This window comes from Lichenostomus cassidix, chromosome 4, assembly GCF_008360975.1.
Source record: "Lichenostomus cassidix isolate B80296 chromosome 4, HeHo_3.0, whole genome shotgun sequence".
In the NCBI taxonomy this organism is placed as follows: Eukaryota; Metazoa; Chordata; class Aves; order Passeriformes; family Meliphagidae; genus Lichenostomus; species Lichenostomus cassidix.
In genome coordinates, this window is record NC_139484.1 from 45924690 (window position 1) to 45942233 (window position 17544).

Genomic DNA, 17544 nt, shown 5'->3' on the forward strand with positions numbered 1-17544 from the left:
CATATTCAAAAAGGCAAAAATGGGTGAGTAGTGAGTAACATTCTTGTCACTGACTATAAAGAGATGTCTATTTAATGTTTTTTTTTAAAACTTCTGTGTGATAAGAATCAGATCTAGGAAAATAATAAAGGCAACACCTCCATACAGGGAACCTCTGGCCAAAGGCTGTAGGAGTGTTCGGCATTTATAAAAATTTATATGTTTCCTGATCAAACATCAGAAAACTTGAACAAGTCTGTATTATGAACGGGAGGAAAAAAAAGGCAGAACTCCAACCTTTTGTGAGCCAACCACTTAAGATACCTCTCTTTTCTATAAAAAAGACGCATTGTTGACAAAAGCGAATGTATTTTCAGAAGGTGAAATTAATTTCCTCAAAGATACTGCTGAGAAGCAATGCAGGCCAATTTCTAGTGTGTATAGGGCTGGGGACATTTGTTTCCACTGCCATTTGGTTTTCAGACCAATTCCTGCTCCCTTCCCCCCTCCCAAATTTCACAGACAGAAGGCCCTACAGACACACTGAAGCACATCACCAGCACTCTTCACTCATGCACCACCAGTGTGACTCCTGCTCAGCCTCCCAGCCATATTCTGAACTGTGGCACCATTTCAAAACCTGCCCCAAAGGAGTCAGCTACTGCAAACCTGCTCTGCTGGAAGGATATTTTTTAACACACTTGCCAGTTTTATTTTGCTGTAATTTAAGGAGTGAGAGAATGGCATTTACTAGATGTATGCAATTCCCCATATAGCTCCGGGATGCAACCCTGATGAGCAGAGTTTGAAGTTTTGAATATGTACCCTTTGGGATGAAGATTTTTTTATAGCATGGTCCTTCCAAGTGTGGCTGGAAAATGAAGATAGCAGAACAGATTTCTACAGAAACTAAAAACTGATGTATTTCCTTCCAAAATAATTCAGATTCTTTCACCTCTCCAAGTCTTCTTGACCTACCTGCATTTAGTCAGTGCAGCTATGTAATGAACTTAATTGCCCATTAATTTGTCCTGAGGCATGGTAATAATGAGTAGCTGCCAAGATTTGTTTAGTATCAGCATTTAAAAGCTGTAATTTGGTTAGCAGTGTATTGCCTCTGAGGTTTGCTTTGTTCTACTTCTTAACCATTTGCCCTACATACCAAAACACATCTAATTACTTTATATAATGCCCTTCATTTCACTGCCTGGAAAACCTGATAACTCACTGAAATACCTCTATTGAGTCTGGCCATGAGACAACCATGCCTAATACATCAGCTTTGGGCTGTCTTCTCTAATTTAGAAATATGAATTATGCTATGGTTTTTCTCCCTTGTTTAAAAAACACAGAAAATTTAGCACATGATCCGTGAATAATTTATTACAAGAGAAATATTAGCATAATTTCAATTAAAAAATCAAAGTTATTCCAAACTAGTAACTAAATATAAACATTTAAAAAAATAACATCTCTTACAACAAATGTTTTTTATACAAAAAGGTAATCACTAATTTATTTCTTAACATGATGGATTTCCTGTACACCATGAAAGTAAGCATTACCTTTGTTTACTGACATTATTAGAAAATAACATTCTTTTATTATTAGTTGCTATTCATGTGTAATAGCAGATACACAGGTCCTGTAGAAAATACAGGAACTTTGCTTGGTACAAATTAATTGATTGCAAGCAGTTGGTATAAAGAGTCCACACCCTTCTCAAAGAAAGTATTATGACATATCTTTAAAAAATGTCAACACACATCCATTCAAGAACTGGACTGGTCACTCATTCTTACAAATAACTCATTTGGTCACACCCCAGTGATGACTGTATAAGCAAATAGAGGGGCTACAAACCATGCAAAAGGATTTATTTTTGTCTTTTTTACATTCAATATTTTCCTAAGTGATTATTTAAATTTTGTAATTCAGAGTGAAAACCAATTCAGGTTTTTGTTAGAAGACAAACTATAAAAAGCCCTCCATCTTTAGTCTTTTTATTACTTGTATTACTTGTTTTCAACTATAAAGATTTTAAAGCCTGAATCTGCTCAATAAAACCAAGGATTCTCTACTAAGAGAATTAACTAAGAAGTTATGAAACCTTGTTAGTAGGTTTTCTTCTCTGAAGCTTTTTCAATACATGTATTTTAACAGCAAAGAATTGCTGCAAGTCTCATCACTCAATTAGCTGAAAAATATTCCAAATTGACAATGTATACAATGTCATCATATTTAGAAGGCAAGTACATATTTTGTACAAATGTTCCTTCTGCTGTTTAAGAGTGCTGCCACACAAACATATGAAATATAAGCAGCAACTCTTTTGTTCTTACAGCTAAATTATGAGCTTTCTTTGGTGGAACAATTTTCTTTCCATCCAAACTGTCCTATTTTACTAAACCTTTTGAACACTAGAAAACATATAACTTGCTTCATGAGGAAGTTCTGCTTGGCTTGTAAATCTCAGGTGATGAAAAGCAGTTTTTAACTGCTGAAGTGCTGGGATCTTCTGGCAAACTTTCTGGAGTCACACTTAAAATCCAAAGATAGGAAATACTACTGTCTGATAAGCTTGTCACCACCCACGTGTCTGATCACTGAAGTTACTTATTTACTCACAAAGTGGAAAACAAAGGGGATTACAATGAGCAAACCATGAACTGTGCACAGGTTTTTTTGTGACATGAAGATCAGTGACCACAACTGAGGAATATACTGTAGGACAGATACCAATCTTCAAGGCCTCTGATAGATTAACATATTGTTAAACATCTAATAGAAGTGAACACTCATTTTTAGAAAAGATGAAAAGGCCAAACAAAAAAAAAAATTTTTTTTAATGTTTCTAACCCCTTGCCTATAGCCCATGCTTTATCTAGAAATTTTTGAAATAGTTCATGGATTGCAAAATGGATTTTGCAGTTATAAGAGAATGAAAATTAACAGGAATGTTTTATTATTAATAAAGAACATTACATTTCCAGAAAATGAGGGAAAAAAATTTGAAAAGCTAAAATGGTTTTTGATTAATAAATGGCAGTATTAGGAAGAAGTATGGAAATAAGTAAAGGCCCTTCTTAATTCTCAAAGTAATATAAAACAAAGTTTAAATTTGTAATTGCATGTTCTGGTCTTCTTCTGCCTTTGAATACTTAATTCTATAATCTCACGTAATTTTTTAAGCCAGTAGCAACTGTTTTCAGGCCTCTAGTGGGTTTTCTTTTTCTTAAACTTGGTGTTAGTTTTGAAATAAAGAGGTACAGGGACATTCAGGGATTTGAAATCCCTTTAGGATTCCCTGGGTAGAAAAGCTCAGACTTACCAAGAATTGTATTTGCTAGAATTTTTTGTGACATCTAATCAGGGCTCATTGGTAGGTCATCAAAAGCGAAAAAAACTCACATAAAATTTTATATTAAAAGCTGAAAGGATTAAACACCATTTTCTTCATATTAAGTCTCCAATGAACATCCTTCATGTAGAGTATCTACAAGCTTGCTTGGCAATAAATTACAAAAAAAATATAATGAAAGCCTGAAATATTAAGGCCATCATCAAGATAATAGCAGAGTACCTGTCACTTCAGCAAGGACTGTCTTTTATCATGAAAAGAAAATTGCATTTTTCAAATGTGGCTTATGAAGACCATTCTTTTTTGCTAAAATTTCCCAAGAGGAGATGCTGCATAAAAAAAGGACAATATTTTGCATTGCCTAACATGCAATCACCACCAGGTTTCTCTCTGTCATGCTAATTATTGGTCATTTTGATTCATTACTGCCAACAGTTGTCATATACAGGAGTGGCCCACCCTTAACAGATCTCACAGCCAAATTTCCAGAGGACTGCAGAAAAGTAGAGCATTCTAGCAGACGTGAGTGAGTTGAGCTTGCAATTCATGATGCTTCGATGATGAACACTGCTTGAGAGTTTCATTGACTGAACAAAATGTTGTCCTCCTCAAATGCCAAAGCTGGGTCTCCCATGCTGTCCAGCAAAGTGTGATCAGTTTCACATTCACGGTGTGGTAGTGATTGTTCTTTGGCTACAGTGGACATCAACTGACTCCAGGTGATGTTGGTGTTTTTGAAAGCGTGCAGTAGGAAAATGCCAATGATGATACTGCAGAACCCGCTCAGGGTTCCAATGATATCACCCAGTTGCATACTACTCCACTCCTTGAACAAGATGATGGAGCACGCCACGACTGTGGTGGTGAAGCACACGTAGTAAATAGGTGTCACTAGGGATGTGCTGAACACGTCCAGTGCTTTGTTGAGATAGTTGATCTGAGTGCTGACTGAGAGCACCAGGATGCCCACCAAAATGTAAACCAACGGATGGCGATAGACTGGCTTCCCCTCCAGCATCTGTTTAATGGCAATGCCCAGGCCTTTCACAGATGAGACAGAGAAGGCACCGATGAGTGAACAGATTAAAATATAGATCAGTATATTTGTCTGACCTCTCTTTGGAGCCACGACAACAATCAGGACAAGGGCAACAACTGTTAGGAGAACAGCAAATGTAACAAACGCTGGAAGAAAGAGGAAAGGAAAGAGTAATGCACATGAGATAAAAACACAGGACTATGTCCAAGTACAAACTCAGAGCTGTTCAGTGTCCTGGACACTTCCACATGAACTATAGCATGTGTTCACTGCAAGTGCATACAGACCTGGATCTTGCAGCTTTCTTTCCATCTCATCTAGTGAGGTGACCTCCTCCTCCTGTGGGGCATGAATAACCATGACTGTTGACCCCAAAACGCTCAGCACACAGCCCAGCTTTCCATGAATGTTCAGCTTCTCATTTAAAAAATGGGACGACAATATAGCACTGTTTAGCAAAATAGAAATGAAACATTCAGCTCCACCAGCCACACAAGATATTCAAAATCTGTGTAGTGTGACAGTAATTCAAAATCTCTTTTGAATTTGTATATACAGTAAACCAGCCTGAAACAATCAAAGCGTAGGGAATTTTTCCAAGAAAATTTGCCATGACCAAGAAGGTAAGGTCAGGTTTTAGGGAATTTGGCAACCTTGATCACTTCCCTTCAGGTTGTAAAAACGTCCAAACTGCTAAGGAACTTCTCATTCCTGATTGCCTGGGTCAGGGTATGCACTCTCACACACTTGTAGATTAACCACAAGAGCTATTTTTTTCTTCCAAAAATGGTTCAAAGCACTTCATTTGCCATTAGAACGAATGCACATGAGTTTTGGAAACTGTTTCTCATCCCTACCCAGGCTCTCCCACCCAGGCACACTTTCTGCACACTCCCCCAAAAACACAGAGAAGACATGTCTCCCCCTTCGAAGAGCACTGACCCCACGATCTCCACGGGGCTGATTATTTAGCCTAAGGACAAAAACATGGCCTAAATGAGACCACTCACAGGGCATGATTAGCCTGTTAGAGCACAACCTTGGGCACAGCCACAGGCTTAATGGCGTGTGAACAAACGTACAAGTAGTTATTCAACCCACAGATCAAAATACAGACTTTTTTTCACACAAGGGTAATGAGCTCACTGGCATGAAATTCTATCAACCTCTCTGTCTCATGAAAATTTGAACGATTGCTATCCACATCAAAGAGGAGGGCAATAAAACTCAAGCTGTTTTGCAAAGCAGCAGCCAGGCAGCCAGTTAATCTGCATCTATCAGCATGCTAATCCCAGCACAACTGCAGGTGACTGAGTTACATTAGTTTTGCTGTGATAGAACAGCTGCAGTTTTAGCAGTTAGATTATTGCAAGCATCCTGGGTGTTTTTTTGTTTTGGTTTGGTTTTTGTTTGTTTGGTTTTGTTGGTTTGTTGTTAGTGTTTTGTTTTGTTTTTTAAATAAAAATGGCCCATGTTGTTTTAAACACTGTTTCATACAGTATACTCAGGTCTTAAAAATCAGAGTTTTATATTTAAAATAAAGTAATTTCATTTTGCTAATGAATTCTTTCCAAAAAAGTTTTTGTAAGCATAATGCATGTCTTTTCTGTTATGATAGCCATATTACTGTATGTGCTTAAGTGCTTGGAAATTATTTGTTTCTACATACATAAGAAATAGTAAGTCTTTGAAGGCCATTTATGTTTCAAAAGAATCACAAATTTTAATTGTGGATACTGAGAAAAGGCTAAAATTTTTTTTGCCTTCCTTCCAGAAGGATTTCAAACGGACAAAACAAAACCAAAAGGTTTACTAAATGTGCCTTAATATGAAATTATGCTCCTAGAAATATGTTTCTGAAATCATTTTAGTGAGGGAATACTATATTTTTATTTAAAGTTTTGTCACAACTGAAGAACAGAATAACAGTAAAAAAGCTCCAGTTTCCTAGGAAGAGATAAATTACCTTCTATCAGCAGTATACTTGGTATATGCTGATAAGAAATACTTTGTATTATAGGTAAAAGCCTACTGGGAAGGCATTCAGTGGCCTTTGGAACAAGACTTTTGATTCTATCTACCCAGAGAACTCAGTTCTAAATAAGCAAAATATCTTTCCACTAAGGAACAAAAAGCATTTTTTGTCCATAAATTGCTTTTCAGTTTTCTTATGAAAAATCTCAACTTTCAGCCCCAGACAGTATTTTTCCCTCAAGAGTTACTCATTTGCCAAGGCTTTTCCCATTGTTACTGACCTTATGAGAACACTCAGTGCACCCAAGGGGGTAACTAAGGTTGCAGGTGCAAAGGCATAGGCAGCAAAGTTTGCAGCTTCTCCTAATCCCACTGCAGAAGAAAGAACATTTGGATCAGCTTGGAGGGGGATATAAAAAGTCTCACTAGTGTAAATATTTTGTATGACAGCTATGATGGCAAGTATAAACAAAAATCTTTTTTCTGAACGATATATGCAAACTTGCATTTCAAAATTAGCTGCAGAACCTCTTCTGGAAATAATAAATGCTGAAAAAAGTTAAATATATTTCTCCTAAGTACTCCTAGATGCTGGACAGATGCAATTCCATCGCCTTTAATCAGATATTAAAGAAAAAGTGGTTAATCTGCAAAGAGTTCTGAAGAGCAAATGCAGTGTTTGAAAGATGGCATATCAGAACAGCTTGTCATAAATGTGAATGCGAGGACATTTCTTTTAAGTGAAGGGAGTGAAAAATCAGGGAAAAATCCTCTTTAAATCAATCGGCTTTTTGTAGCATTTGCATACAGGCTGAAAGAGGGGACTTACTTGATAGCAGTCCAGCCCACCAAAGCCATTCCTTCAAATAAGAATATCCACCTTGTCCTGAAAGACAAAAAATAACCTCATTTTAGAAGAAACAGATCACCTTATTATAAGAAACAAAAAGTACAGCTTCACATTTGCACCTACAAGCTACCAAAAGAGCGTGTTATCTGGATGCAACATGAAAAATATCTGATTTTGACTGACATTTTACTAACCATTCTACTGCTTTGTAACTTGGACTTCTGAAGAATGCTATTTGCCTAAATATACACAGAGGGAAAGTTCCAAGCAAAACTAAAATGTCTATAAAGATTGGTGAGTTCAAGAAATGTTTCGAAATGCTTTTCTTGGCCAGATCCTATATATTCATCCACTCAACTGCAGTTTGACTCTTCTTTTACTTTAGGCTGGAAGAAAGTAGAAAGAAAAATGCCCCTGTATGCATGAATTATTTTTTTCTTTTTTACATAAAACGTAAGTATATGGAATATTCATTAACACAGTTTTTTCAAATAACCAAATTCCTGGGAACAGTATATTGCAATAAATACAACAAATAAAAGAAAAACTGTTAATGCTATGTATATAAATCCATGCAAAGGAAATTATGAGATTAGCTCAACTGTTCTTTTCCTAGCTCTTCATCTGTTGACTGTGATGAAAGGATAGATGTACTAACTGTAGAAACCTGTTTAATAGATGTTGTTTCTACAACTCACTGCACTTACTTTAAAAAACCCCAAAAAACCAAACAAACCAAAACCACAAAGTAGAAAGCTAAACCTAGTTACCAGCACAAGGTTTTCCATCTCAAACGAGGGGTAAAAAGATGGAAAAAAGAGAGAGATAGGCATTTTGAAGGGTAAGATGAATGGAGGATTTTATTTGGTAAGTAATTGTTTTCAGCGGGGAAATAGCCTCAGCTCACTAGATACAACACCCCCTGCAGCTCCAAGAGTCCCAGGAGTTCTGAAATCCCAGTCCCTGTGATCACACACAGAGAAATAATACTGTGTCTCCATTCCTCGTCCAGACAGTACTTCTGATCACCATTAAAGAACACCAGTTTCAAACATGTGATCTGTGATTCGAACCTTGATTTTGTCAAGTTTTAAGAAGTGTTTGTGTCCCCAGCAGGAGCAATGCTGTCACCAATCACTTACCAGCTCGGGTGACGCCTCTGTCTGCCAGTTTCAAAAGTCCTTTCTTTTTCAGTATGAAACTAGAACCAATGAAGATACTGGAACCTATCGCAAGAGCCAAGCCAATGTAGAGGTGGTATTTGGCTCCAGAAGGCATGGAAAGGCTCCAGTTAGTTTCATTGACAGTCCCGTCCATGGAGGTGAGGAAAGGAGGCTGTGATTCAGACATGTTGATGATCTGGCACCATGCTTGGCAGGAGTCACGGCAAGAAAAAGAGAGCACACCTGAGAGCAGAAAAAGAAGGATAAATAATTTATGACCCAGGTGCAGCCCTGGAAGAGCCCTCTCCTCGCTCTGCTCACTCCTTTTCATGTCTTCCCAGAGTGCTTGTAATTTCTGACTGTGCAAATAACACACAAAATCCACACAATGTACACAATGCTGCCCTGGGTCATTACCCACCCCTGTAGTTCACAGATGTATATGTTATTTTACCACCATTTATTCCACTTCATTGGCTCAGGCAAGCAATTAGGGCAATACCAAGAAATGCAACCAAAAATATTAGCTTCAATGTAAAATTCAACTCAAACTCTTAAAAGCTCACCTGAAAAACCTCAAGATTAAAGGGTTCTTTTTTGTTGTGTAGAGACCACATCCCCAAAACACAAACATATAGCAGAATCCATAATTTTGGACATTGCTTGTTAAACTAAGCCTGTTTCTATTCAAGGCTTCTGTTTTTACATTGGTAGCTGAGATTGGAAAAATAAATTTAGAAAAAGGAGGGAAAATTAAACTGGGAACAAACTTTCAGCACATATAGGCACTAAGGCATTTTATTGAAACTGGTCAGTGAATACTGTGTGAGCCAAGTCTTATTTAACCAACAATAACATTTTCAGGTGCAGCACATTACACCTCACAGCAATTTTCATCTAACCTGGCTGGAGGTAAATCACAGGCCACAGGGGACAGTTCCTCCAGCTATCCTTGCAACACTGCTGGGTGACCCTGAGTGGAGACCGCAGCCTCACACTCTCAGCCAGCCAAGCATTATCAGTATCACTATGATGACAGTCTGTGGGACTGACATCATTGTTTTCAACCTAGATGTGTTTTTCAAAGGAAGAAGAGGTATTGCATTTCCAAGAACAAAAAGAGTCGTTATTTCGTGTGGGGAAGCAGGGGTCAGACAGCAAATCTGCAACAGGGCAGTCTAGGCTGACGTCTCAGTTTCTCACAGTAGAGTGCATCAGGCAACCAGTGTACATCAGAGAATCTAGTCTGAAATAGCTTTTAAGAGCAACCTTTTTTGGAAAAAAAGGTTTATTGTGAAGACATGTTAAAATATGAAATGGTGCAGAAGTACAAAAGCTCAGTCCACTGTGATTCATATAAAGCACAGGACGCAACAAATAGTTTTGCTTTCCAAGTTTTCCCTCTAATTAAAATAACACATGAATGATTCATCCTGTTGAGTGGCAGCATCACTAATACACTCCCTTTTTTTCTTTTTTTTTTCTTATTTTTGTCCCCCCAACTGAAAAAAAAATCCACTTGGGGCCTTAGTAGAAAAGGATGTGCCTCTGTGTTCACATGAAGCTCTGGAAAGAATAATGTTATGTCAAAAGTACTTCATTGAATAATTAATAATAAGCAGACTTGGATAACTGATTGAACACAGTTTAGCAAGGAACAGTTAAAATACCTAAGGTCCTAAAAATATCATATTAGCAGCTGGCAATGCCAGTATTAATTCTGTGAGATAGCATATTTTACAAGTAAGGAACTAGACTGAGTACCTGCTCCCTGTTTTCCCATTCCATACTGTACAACAAACATAAGACAGGAAGTTATAATTTGATTTGCAGGCTGTGCAAACATGTTTCCTTCTTTGCCAAGAGTGTTTCCATGTAACCAAAGTTGTTTTCATTGCTAAGTCAGACTTCATAAAAATGTTCCCACAAGATGAGTATGTTCATATTCCACAGCTGAAGATTAAAATCTTAGAGAACTTAGATCAACATGTGAGTACTATTGCGTAGTATGTAGGATAGATAATACTCTACTTTCTTATCACAGCTAGAAATTACATTTGGATAATGTAAAAAATGGAATTTGAATCTACACCTGAAAGCATTTTAAAATCCTAAACCATTAGCGTAGTCTTAGAAGAAGAAAAATTTGCATGTACTTGTTTTGACATAATTAGTGAAGAATAAACCACAAAACAAAATTACAGAAAAGTCATTTAAGCACAAATATATTTTCTTTTAGTAAACACATATCAGGGCAAGACAAAAATACCCCTGCTTATGGCATGGGGGGTGGTCTAGATGACCTTTAAATGTCCCTTCCAATCCAAACTATACTAAGATTCTATGAAAAAAATCAATGGAGAGATGAATGAAATCCTTTAGCTCCCAGTACCTATAATGATACTAAACCAGGCTGGTGTGGGATGCAGAGACATTCCTTGCCTTTAATTAAAAGAAGACATGAAGATAGAAGCTCCTGATGAGTATTGTTCTTTCAGCTACCTACAACGGTAAGCAGAGCTTTCTGTCAGTATGTTGGCTTTCTGCAGTGAAGAAAATAACACTCTTCTTCCCCCTTTTTTCTGACTGGTGTACTTTCATTTAGCTGGAGATGAATGGCAGGCTTATTCCCTTTCTCATGACACTACTGCTACTTTTTCTGTATGTTCTAATGTTCTTCATTCCTCAGCATACATTATGACATCAAATAAAGGAAATTTAATCATGCCATCTGTACTAAGTCACCCAGTGACTGCCACAGGATTTTTCTCCTCTTTCTGAATTACAATCTTTGCTCACATTCACGAAGAACCCTTGGATTTGTCACTGAGAAGAGTAATTTTGAACGGTTATGATCTCTACTCGTGCTGAACAGCTTTTCCTAGTTTAAAAACCATGCCGTTTGTTTCACTTGCATGTAAAGTGATATGTCACTGCACTGATCAAAGAACCACCCGAGGGACAGGAAGAGGAGGGCTGATCCGGGAATTACTGTTACTTTACTGCCCTTGTGAACAGTCTGAGGATCACTTGGAAAGGCTGAGGAAGGTGACAAACCACTTGAGGCTGCCTGGCTTGATCAGCACAGTTTCTGTAGCTCAGCTAGTTTCACCTCCCACTTCCAAATGTCAACAAACATGAACCTGTCAGCAGAACCCCACCTTGCAGAAATAATCTCTCCCAGCTCTGACTCAAGGCTGGTAGCAACAGGAAACCAGTCTGAGCTAAGGCAGCTGCCATTGTAACTTCTAAACTTTTTTATGATTCAGCTAAACAACTTTTTTTTTTCCTCAAACATCTAAATATTCTGTGTCTGAATTAGGTAGATCACCCAGCCTGGTGCTACACACTTCTTGTGGCATGTCTAACTTGCTGTCATTCTGCAGTGCTGCCAATTTAGGACTGACTTACCCTGGCTAGTGACATCCTGGCTGATAACCTGCCACTGAAGATATTGGTCCTAAGTAATCTCGAAAACTCATTGCTTTGATTAGACACATAATGTGACCATTTCTATTGAGCTCACGACTCAGCTCACCCCTGCCAGAAACATGAAATGCCCTCCTCGGCCACCCAGGAAATACCAAGCCCACCTTTGCCAAGGCGTGGCTCCTGGGGCCAAAAGCGGGTGTACCGACAAGCTGTAAGAAACTCTTCCCTGGCATAGCTGGAGCAGAGACTCAAAGAAACCAGCACAAAATGAAGCCGAAAAGATGTTTAACCCGAGGCAGCCACGGGGGAAGCGCAGGAGCCTCCCTGGCGCCGCTTGTCGGAAAACAACTGCGTGACGGCAGGGCGGAGGGAAATCTTAGGCGTGCAGGGCTCCCGACACCGCACCGCGCTGCGGGCACAGGGGTTACCGGAGCGCACCCCCCGAGCCACGCGAGCCGGCCGCGCAATCCCCGCGCACACCCCGCGCCATTCCCGCGCACACCCCGCGCAATCCCCGCGCACACCCCGCACAATCCCCGCGCAATCCCCGCGCACACCCCGCGCAATTCCCGCGCAATCCCCGCGCACACCCCGCGCAATTCCCGCGCAATCCCCGCGCACACCCCGCGCAATCCCCGCGCACAATCCCCGCGCACACCCCGCGCCATTCCCGCGCCCCCCGGCAATTCCCGCGGCCGCACACACTGACCCGCGGCAGGACGGGCGGGCGGGCAGCGCCTCTCCCAGCCCCATGGCTGCGGGGCTCCGCGGCCTCCGCTCCGCCAGCTCCGCCCGCCCGGGCGCGGCCCTGAGCACCTGGGCGCTCCCCGATGGAGACGGAGCGGCATCCCCGCCGCCCCTCTCACCCGTCCTGGGCGGGAAAAGGGCACGCAGGGCTCCAGGAGTGACCCCGAATGGGCTTTCTAGATCGTTATGGAGCCCCAGATCTGGGGAGTCCTGGGACCCCATCTGAATACTGAATCCAAAGAAGAGAGGTCTCTCCTGGAGTACCTTGGCAGCATTTGCCTCTGCTGGAAGTCTCTATAGATGTAATTTTCCTCCCCTTCTCACCTGGGAGAAGAGGTGAGCAGTCTTGGTGTGCAACCACTTACATCTGTGACAAGCTGGCAGTGCTCACTTTGGCAGGCAAAGGGATCCCCTGGCCAAGCTGTGCCATTGTAGAGCAAGGGCAGTGCCTGGTGATGCATACCCTGAGATGACTCCCTGTGGCTTAACAGGCTCCAAGTTGTTATAAGAAATAATTAGCTGTATTACCCAATCAATAGTTTCGACGTGGAAGTCTAAGGTCTTGTTTTTGACATGGTGAAGTGAAATATATTTACAAAATGTAAGGCTTAATAAAACCTTGCATGTCGCCCAGCCAACTTTCTGGGACAGTCTGTGGACCTTTAGCATGTACAAGGATTTCTTAAACTGGAGGCAAAATTGCAAATTTAACACACCTCCACAGAGGACCACAGGGATACTCAGGATTAAGATTAGAGTTGTAACCGTGCTTTGCAGCACAGCACTAAAACTAATCATCATTGATTTTGAAAAGTTTTACCACTGGGGCAGCCTGCTGAAATACAGTGACATTATCAGCAAAATAACTTGGTTTTCCTTGACTTTGCAGTCCTGTGAGATCAGAACCGAGAGATCAGTTTCAATGTCTTAGTCTCATTTTTTATTTCTGCATTTATTTTCTAGAATAACCAGCACTCTGTATGTTAGAAGAAAAGAGCCATTGCAATTTTTTGGTGATTTTTATTACAATCCCACTTTATCTTTACTATGTCTACACTGTAACAACTTCTATGGAAGGTGGCCTGGATCCAGTGCAGGCTGTGTGATAAAAAGAGTTTGACTTCTCTGCTTTAACATTTCTACAACAGGTTACTACTGAAAAAAACAGAGCAATAATTTTAAATGATATTTGAAACAGTTAAGCTAAAATTTTAAAGTACAATCTGAAAATCTGGGAGCATACTTCGATCTTCTTGTACAACATAAGCATGCCCATAGGATAAAACCACATCTAAGGACAGATGTATGTCTGCAGTCTGCTCCAAACTCCTATTTTTGTTCTGTGTCCTCTCAGATCTTCAACTCTGTGTGTTCTCACCTCTGTTCCTGCAAAAATGTGTCAATTTTTTGAGCTTGCTGCAATCTTGCAAGTGACTCATTTGGCAGATCTGGTGGTAATATCCACAAGTTCCTGCTGAAGGAGCAGAGAAGGTGGGAGACAGTGAGCTGCCAAAGACCACCTTTTCCCCTGGCACAGCTCTTGCTGACCTTCTGTTCAGGGCTTCACTGTGGTGCATTACACAGAGCTAGAATACTGAGAAACAATGCAGCTAACACTTCTGCAAATGTGCTTGGCACAGGCCAAGTCCTTCAGCAGATCATGGGCATCAAAGTCTATTTAATTAATGAATAAAATATTTAATCTAATTTACACATTGGCTGACAGCAGCTGAACGTGAACCAGGAGTGTGCCCAGGTGGCTAAGAAAGCCAATGGTATCCTGCCTTGTGTCAGGAATAGTGTGGCCAGCAGGACCAGGGTAGTGATTGTCCCCCTGAAGCTGGCACTGATGAGGCTGCACTGTGAATCCTGTGTCCAGTTGTGGGCCTCTCACTACAAGAAGGACATTGAGGTGCTGGAGTGTGTCCAGAGAGGAGCAATGGGGCTGGGGAAGGGTCTGGAGCACAAGTCCTTCCTATGAGGAGTGGCTGAGGGAGCTGGGGTTGTTTAGCCTGGAGAAAAGGAGGCTGAGGGTGAACCTTACACCTCTGCAGCTGCCTGAAAGGAGGTTGTAGTTAGGAGACGGTTGGTCTCTTCTCCTGGGTGAAAAGCAACTGGACAAGAAGAGACAGCTTCAAGTTGTGCCAGGGGAGGTTTTTCTTCACCCAAAGGGTTGTAAAGCATTGGAACAGGTTACCTAGGGAAATGGTGGACTCACCATCCCTGGAGGTATTTAAAAGATGTATGGATGTGGTGTTGATGGCTATGGTTTAATGGTGAACTTAATAGTGTTGGGTTAACTTGTACACAATGATGTTCAGAGTATTTTCCAGCTTAAATGATTCTATGTACTTATTGTTTCTTGGCTGAATATCTTTACATGCTTCATATTTTTATATTGTAATAAATTGCAGAAACTACTATGAAACTTTCTTTTTCTGAGAAAAAAATATGAAGTAAAAAAACTTATTACTAAAAATCCAAGTCAATGGACAGAGGTAAAAAACTTGGAATATATAATATTATTACAGAAGAGAGTAAGCATACTCCATGTGAATACTTCACTGATGATTAGCAGTTTTCATATCCAACTTGTTTTGAAGAACTTTGAGACAATGTCAGGAAGAAAGAAACTACATGAAAGTAATTTATCAACCTTGATATATTTTTATTTTGGATGCCATGTAAAGGTCAAATGGGAAAGAAAACAAAGTATTGATATACAATCTTATCATCTGACAAAGAGGAAAAAGATGCTAGTTTACCAGTCAAAATGACACTTATGACTGATTTAGAGCAATACCTGGATCATGAGCTAATGCAAATCAGCACAGACCCATTTAATTCCCTGGAGATATGCCAGATACAGCTAAGCACAGATCAGACTTTTGTGTATGAGATAACATGCATGTGCTAACAGTCAAAGCAATTTTGTGGCAGTTCCCATTTCTCCAAAAGAGGAATAAGTGTGTTATGAAACCCTGCTATTCCTTTCTGTGTTATTGCACTATTTTTTTCCCCATTAAATGTGTGGAAAATGCAGAGAAAAATTATATTAAAATTCTGCTACTTATGTAGTTGCATAACTCCATTAATTATGTAATGTATTAAAGGTTTCATGAAACTTTCCTTAAAGTCAGCAAGCACTGACTTTAATTGTTGGCCTTCAATAAAAATGAAAGCACTGACTATCTAGCCAACTTCATTATTTTACATTTATAAATAAAAAAGTAATTGGAAACCCCATTTTTGTGCCTTAATAAATCACATCTTTACCTCTGTGTTAGCCATGAATTACTTACCACAATTTGTGGGACTCCTTGGCTTTGTTATATATTCTTTAACCTTGGGGATTTTTTTTCTCATATGCATATATATTGAGTTATTTATGCAGTATTCAATTATATTATCATAAATACTGAAGATAATGACAAGAAGTCTCACCACAATTTAAAAACCTGTTCACTGTGCATCTAGTCCAGGTGCAGACATGAAGCAAGATCTATCTCTTTTGTTATTATTTAGGAAAATTGCCCATGGCGTTTTTAAGTCCTGTCATCATTGCTCAGACTCCCTGCTCTGCACTACTCTGCCAGCAGTCGCTGCTAAGTGACAGTGTCAAAACATGGGCTCTGTTCAATGCAGCAGCTACAGACACATTTACTTTCCTGGCATGTGGCCACACAAAAATTACTGAGGTAGATCTGTGAGTGAAGCTCTGACCATGGGAACTCCATCTACCACAAATGCTGGTGATTCAGTGAAGACTTGCAGGAGCAATACGTGAAGAAATTAACTTCAACTGAGAAAAAAAGTCTCTAGACTGAAGTTCAAAATTATAAGATTGCTGCTCTTGCTTATAGAGATTAATTGTATACATGTTCCCTTATAAATTCCCAGATAGTGTCACCCTAACTCCTATACTACAATGAATGAAGGACAGACAAGGCTAGATTTCATAAACCTTTTTTATCTACAGTGCATTTTTTACCACTCTTATTGGTGGCAATATCATATTTTGATGATTTTTGCTTCAGCAGAATTAATATAAATTGAATCACCTTTGTTTGTGTAAACATTTTAGTATCATTATTCTGACCAACCAACCAAGATTTCCTATGTTATTTTAACTTGGAATAAAATTCTGCTAAACTGAAATACTGACTGTACAGAGCTTCTAGACCTCCTGTAGGGTCACTACAATTATTCTTTATCGTAATTATACTATTGAGTGAAGATCTAGTATTTTCCAGAGAGTTTTCTGATAAGCCAGTCCCTCTGCTCCTTGCAGGTTTCAGGCTGGGAGTTGAATAGACATCTCAGGGGAGAGACACCCACCGAACTTGGGAGGCACAAGGACAGCCTTATGGCAGGTTCATCTCAAGGAACAGAAAAAACTGCTGTGTGTGGCCAGGCACAGCATGGACGTTTCAGAAGTGCTAACCCCTGTGCAGATTAGTCATGCAAAAACTAGGGTCTGGATGTGGAAGATGGTGGTGAAAGGCTTTAACAAAACAGTTTTTGGGCACACTGTGTGGTGTTGTGCTCTCTGCCTGAGAACACTTGCAAGTCTGTCCAGTGCTTTGTGATTCCAGCCTCATCTGCACATGGGAATCCAACACACCAACATACATTTTAAGTTGCTTCTATTTCACTCTCCACACACCATAAAGTAAAAATACAGTACCACCTACTGGTGGAGACACTGTTGGCACTGATGGTTTTCCAGTCATCAATCCTCGCTGTGGCTGACTGGGCTTCATGACGCTGAATTCTACACAAGGGCATATCAAATCAGCCAGAAGCCCTGGAGTATTCTCAGCTATAGCACTTCCAACATGACATTACTTGCTGAAATTGCATCAGCACTAGAAAAGACAGAGCATTATTTGCAGAAAATAAGCCTGCCAAAACTGTGGTCCCAATCCAAACACTCATCTGTTTACACAGCTACAACATGGCAAGCTGAAAGGCAATGTTGTGCCATTAAAACCTGCTT

The 17544-nt window shown here is 39.9% G+C and overlaps 1 protein-coding gene across 3 annotated transcripts; it reads right to left on the minus strand.

Moving 5' to 3' along the window:
- Positions 1 to 1346: 1346 nt before the first annotated feature.
- NIPAL1 (NIPA like domain containing 1) lies at positions 1347 to 12936 on the minus strand. Of its 3 annotated transcripts, none has more exons than XM_085059022.1 (6): positions 12870 to 12936; positions 8346 to 12146; positions 7183 to 7239; positions 6635 to 6725; positions 4667 to 4827; positions 1347 to 4525 (listed from the first exon to the last, which is right to left on the minus strand). In XM_085059022.1, the coding sequence occupies exons 2-6, from the start codon at positions 8695 to 8697 to the stop codon at positions 3921 to 3923; spliced, it is 1266 nt and encodes a 421-aa protein (XP_084915148.1). In that variant the 5' UTR covers positions 8698 to 12146; positions 12870 to 12936; the 3' UTR covers positions 1347 to 3920. The 3 variants fall into 3 exon arrangements, with proteins under 3 accessions (XP_084915148.1, XP_084915150.1, XP_084915149.1); XM_085059024.1 differs by having other exon boundaries at positions 8346 to 8609; positions 12500 to 12936; XM_085059023.1 differs by lacking the exon at positions 12870 to 12936 and having other exon boundaries at positions 1347 to 4495; positions 8346 to 12270.
- Positions 12937 to 17544: the final 4608 nt, after the last annotated feature.

Coding starts and splice junctions, on each gene's coding strand:
- NIPAL1 (XM_085059024.1), bottom strand. CDS start 12,767: ATGGGGTCCCAGGACTCCCCAGATCTGGGGCTCCATAACGATCTAGAA. Junction 8,610..12,499: donor GTCCTGCCGCGGGTCAGTGT/GTGCGGCCGCGG, acceptor TTCTGCTCTCAG/GTGTGCTCTCTTTTTCTTGC. Junction 7,240..8,345: donor CAGAGGCGTCACCCGAGCTG/GTAAGTGATTGG, acceptor TTTGTCTTTCAG/GACAAGGTGGATATTCTTAT.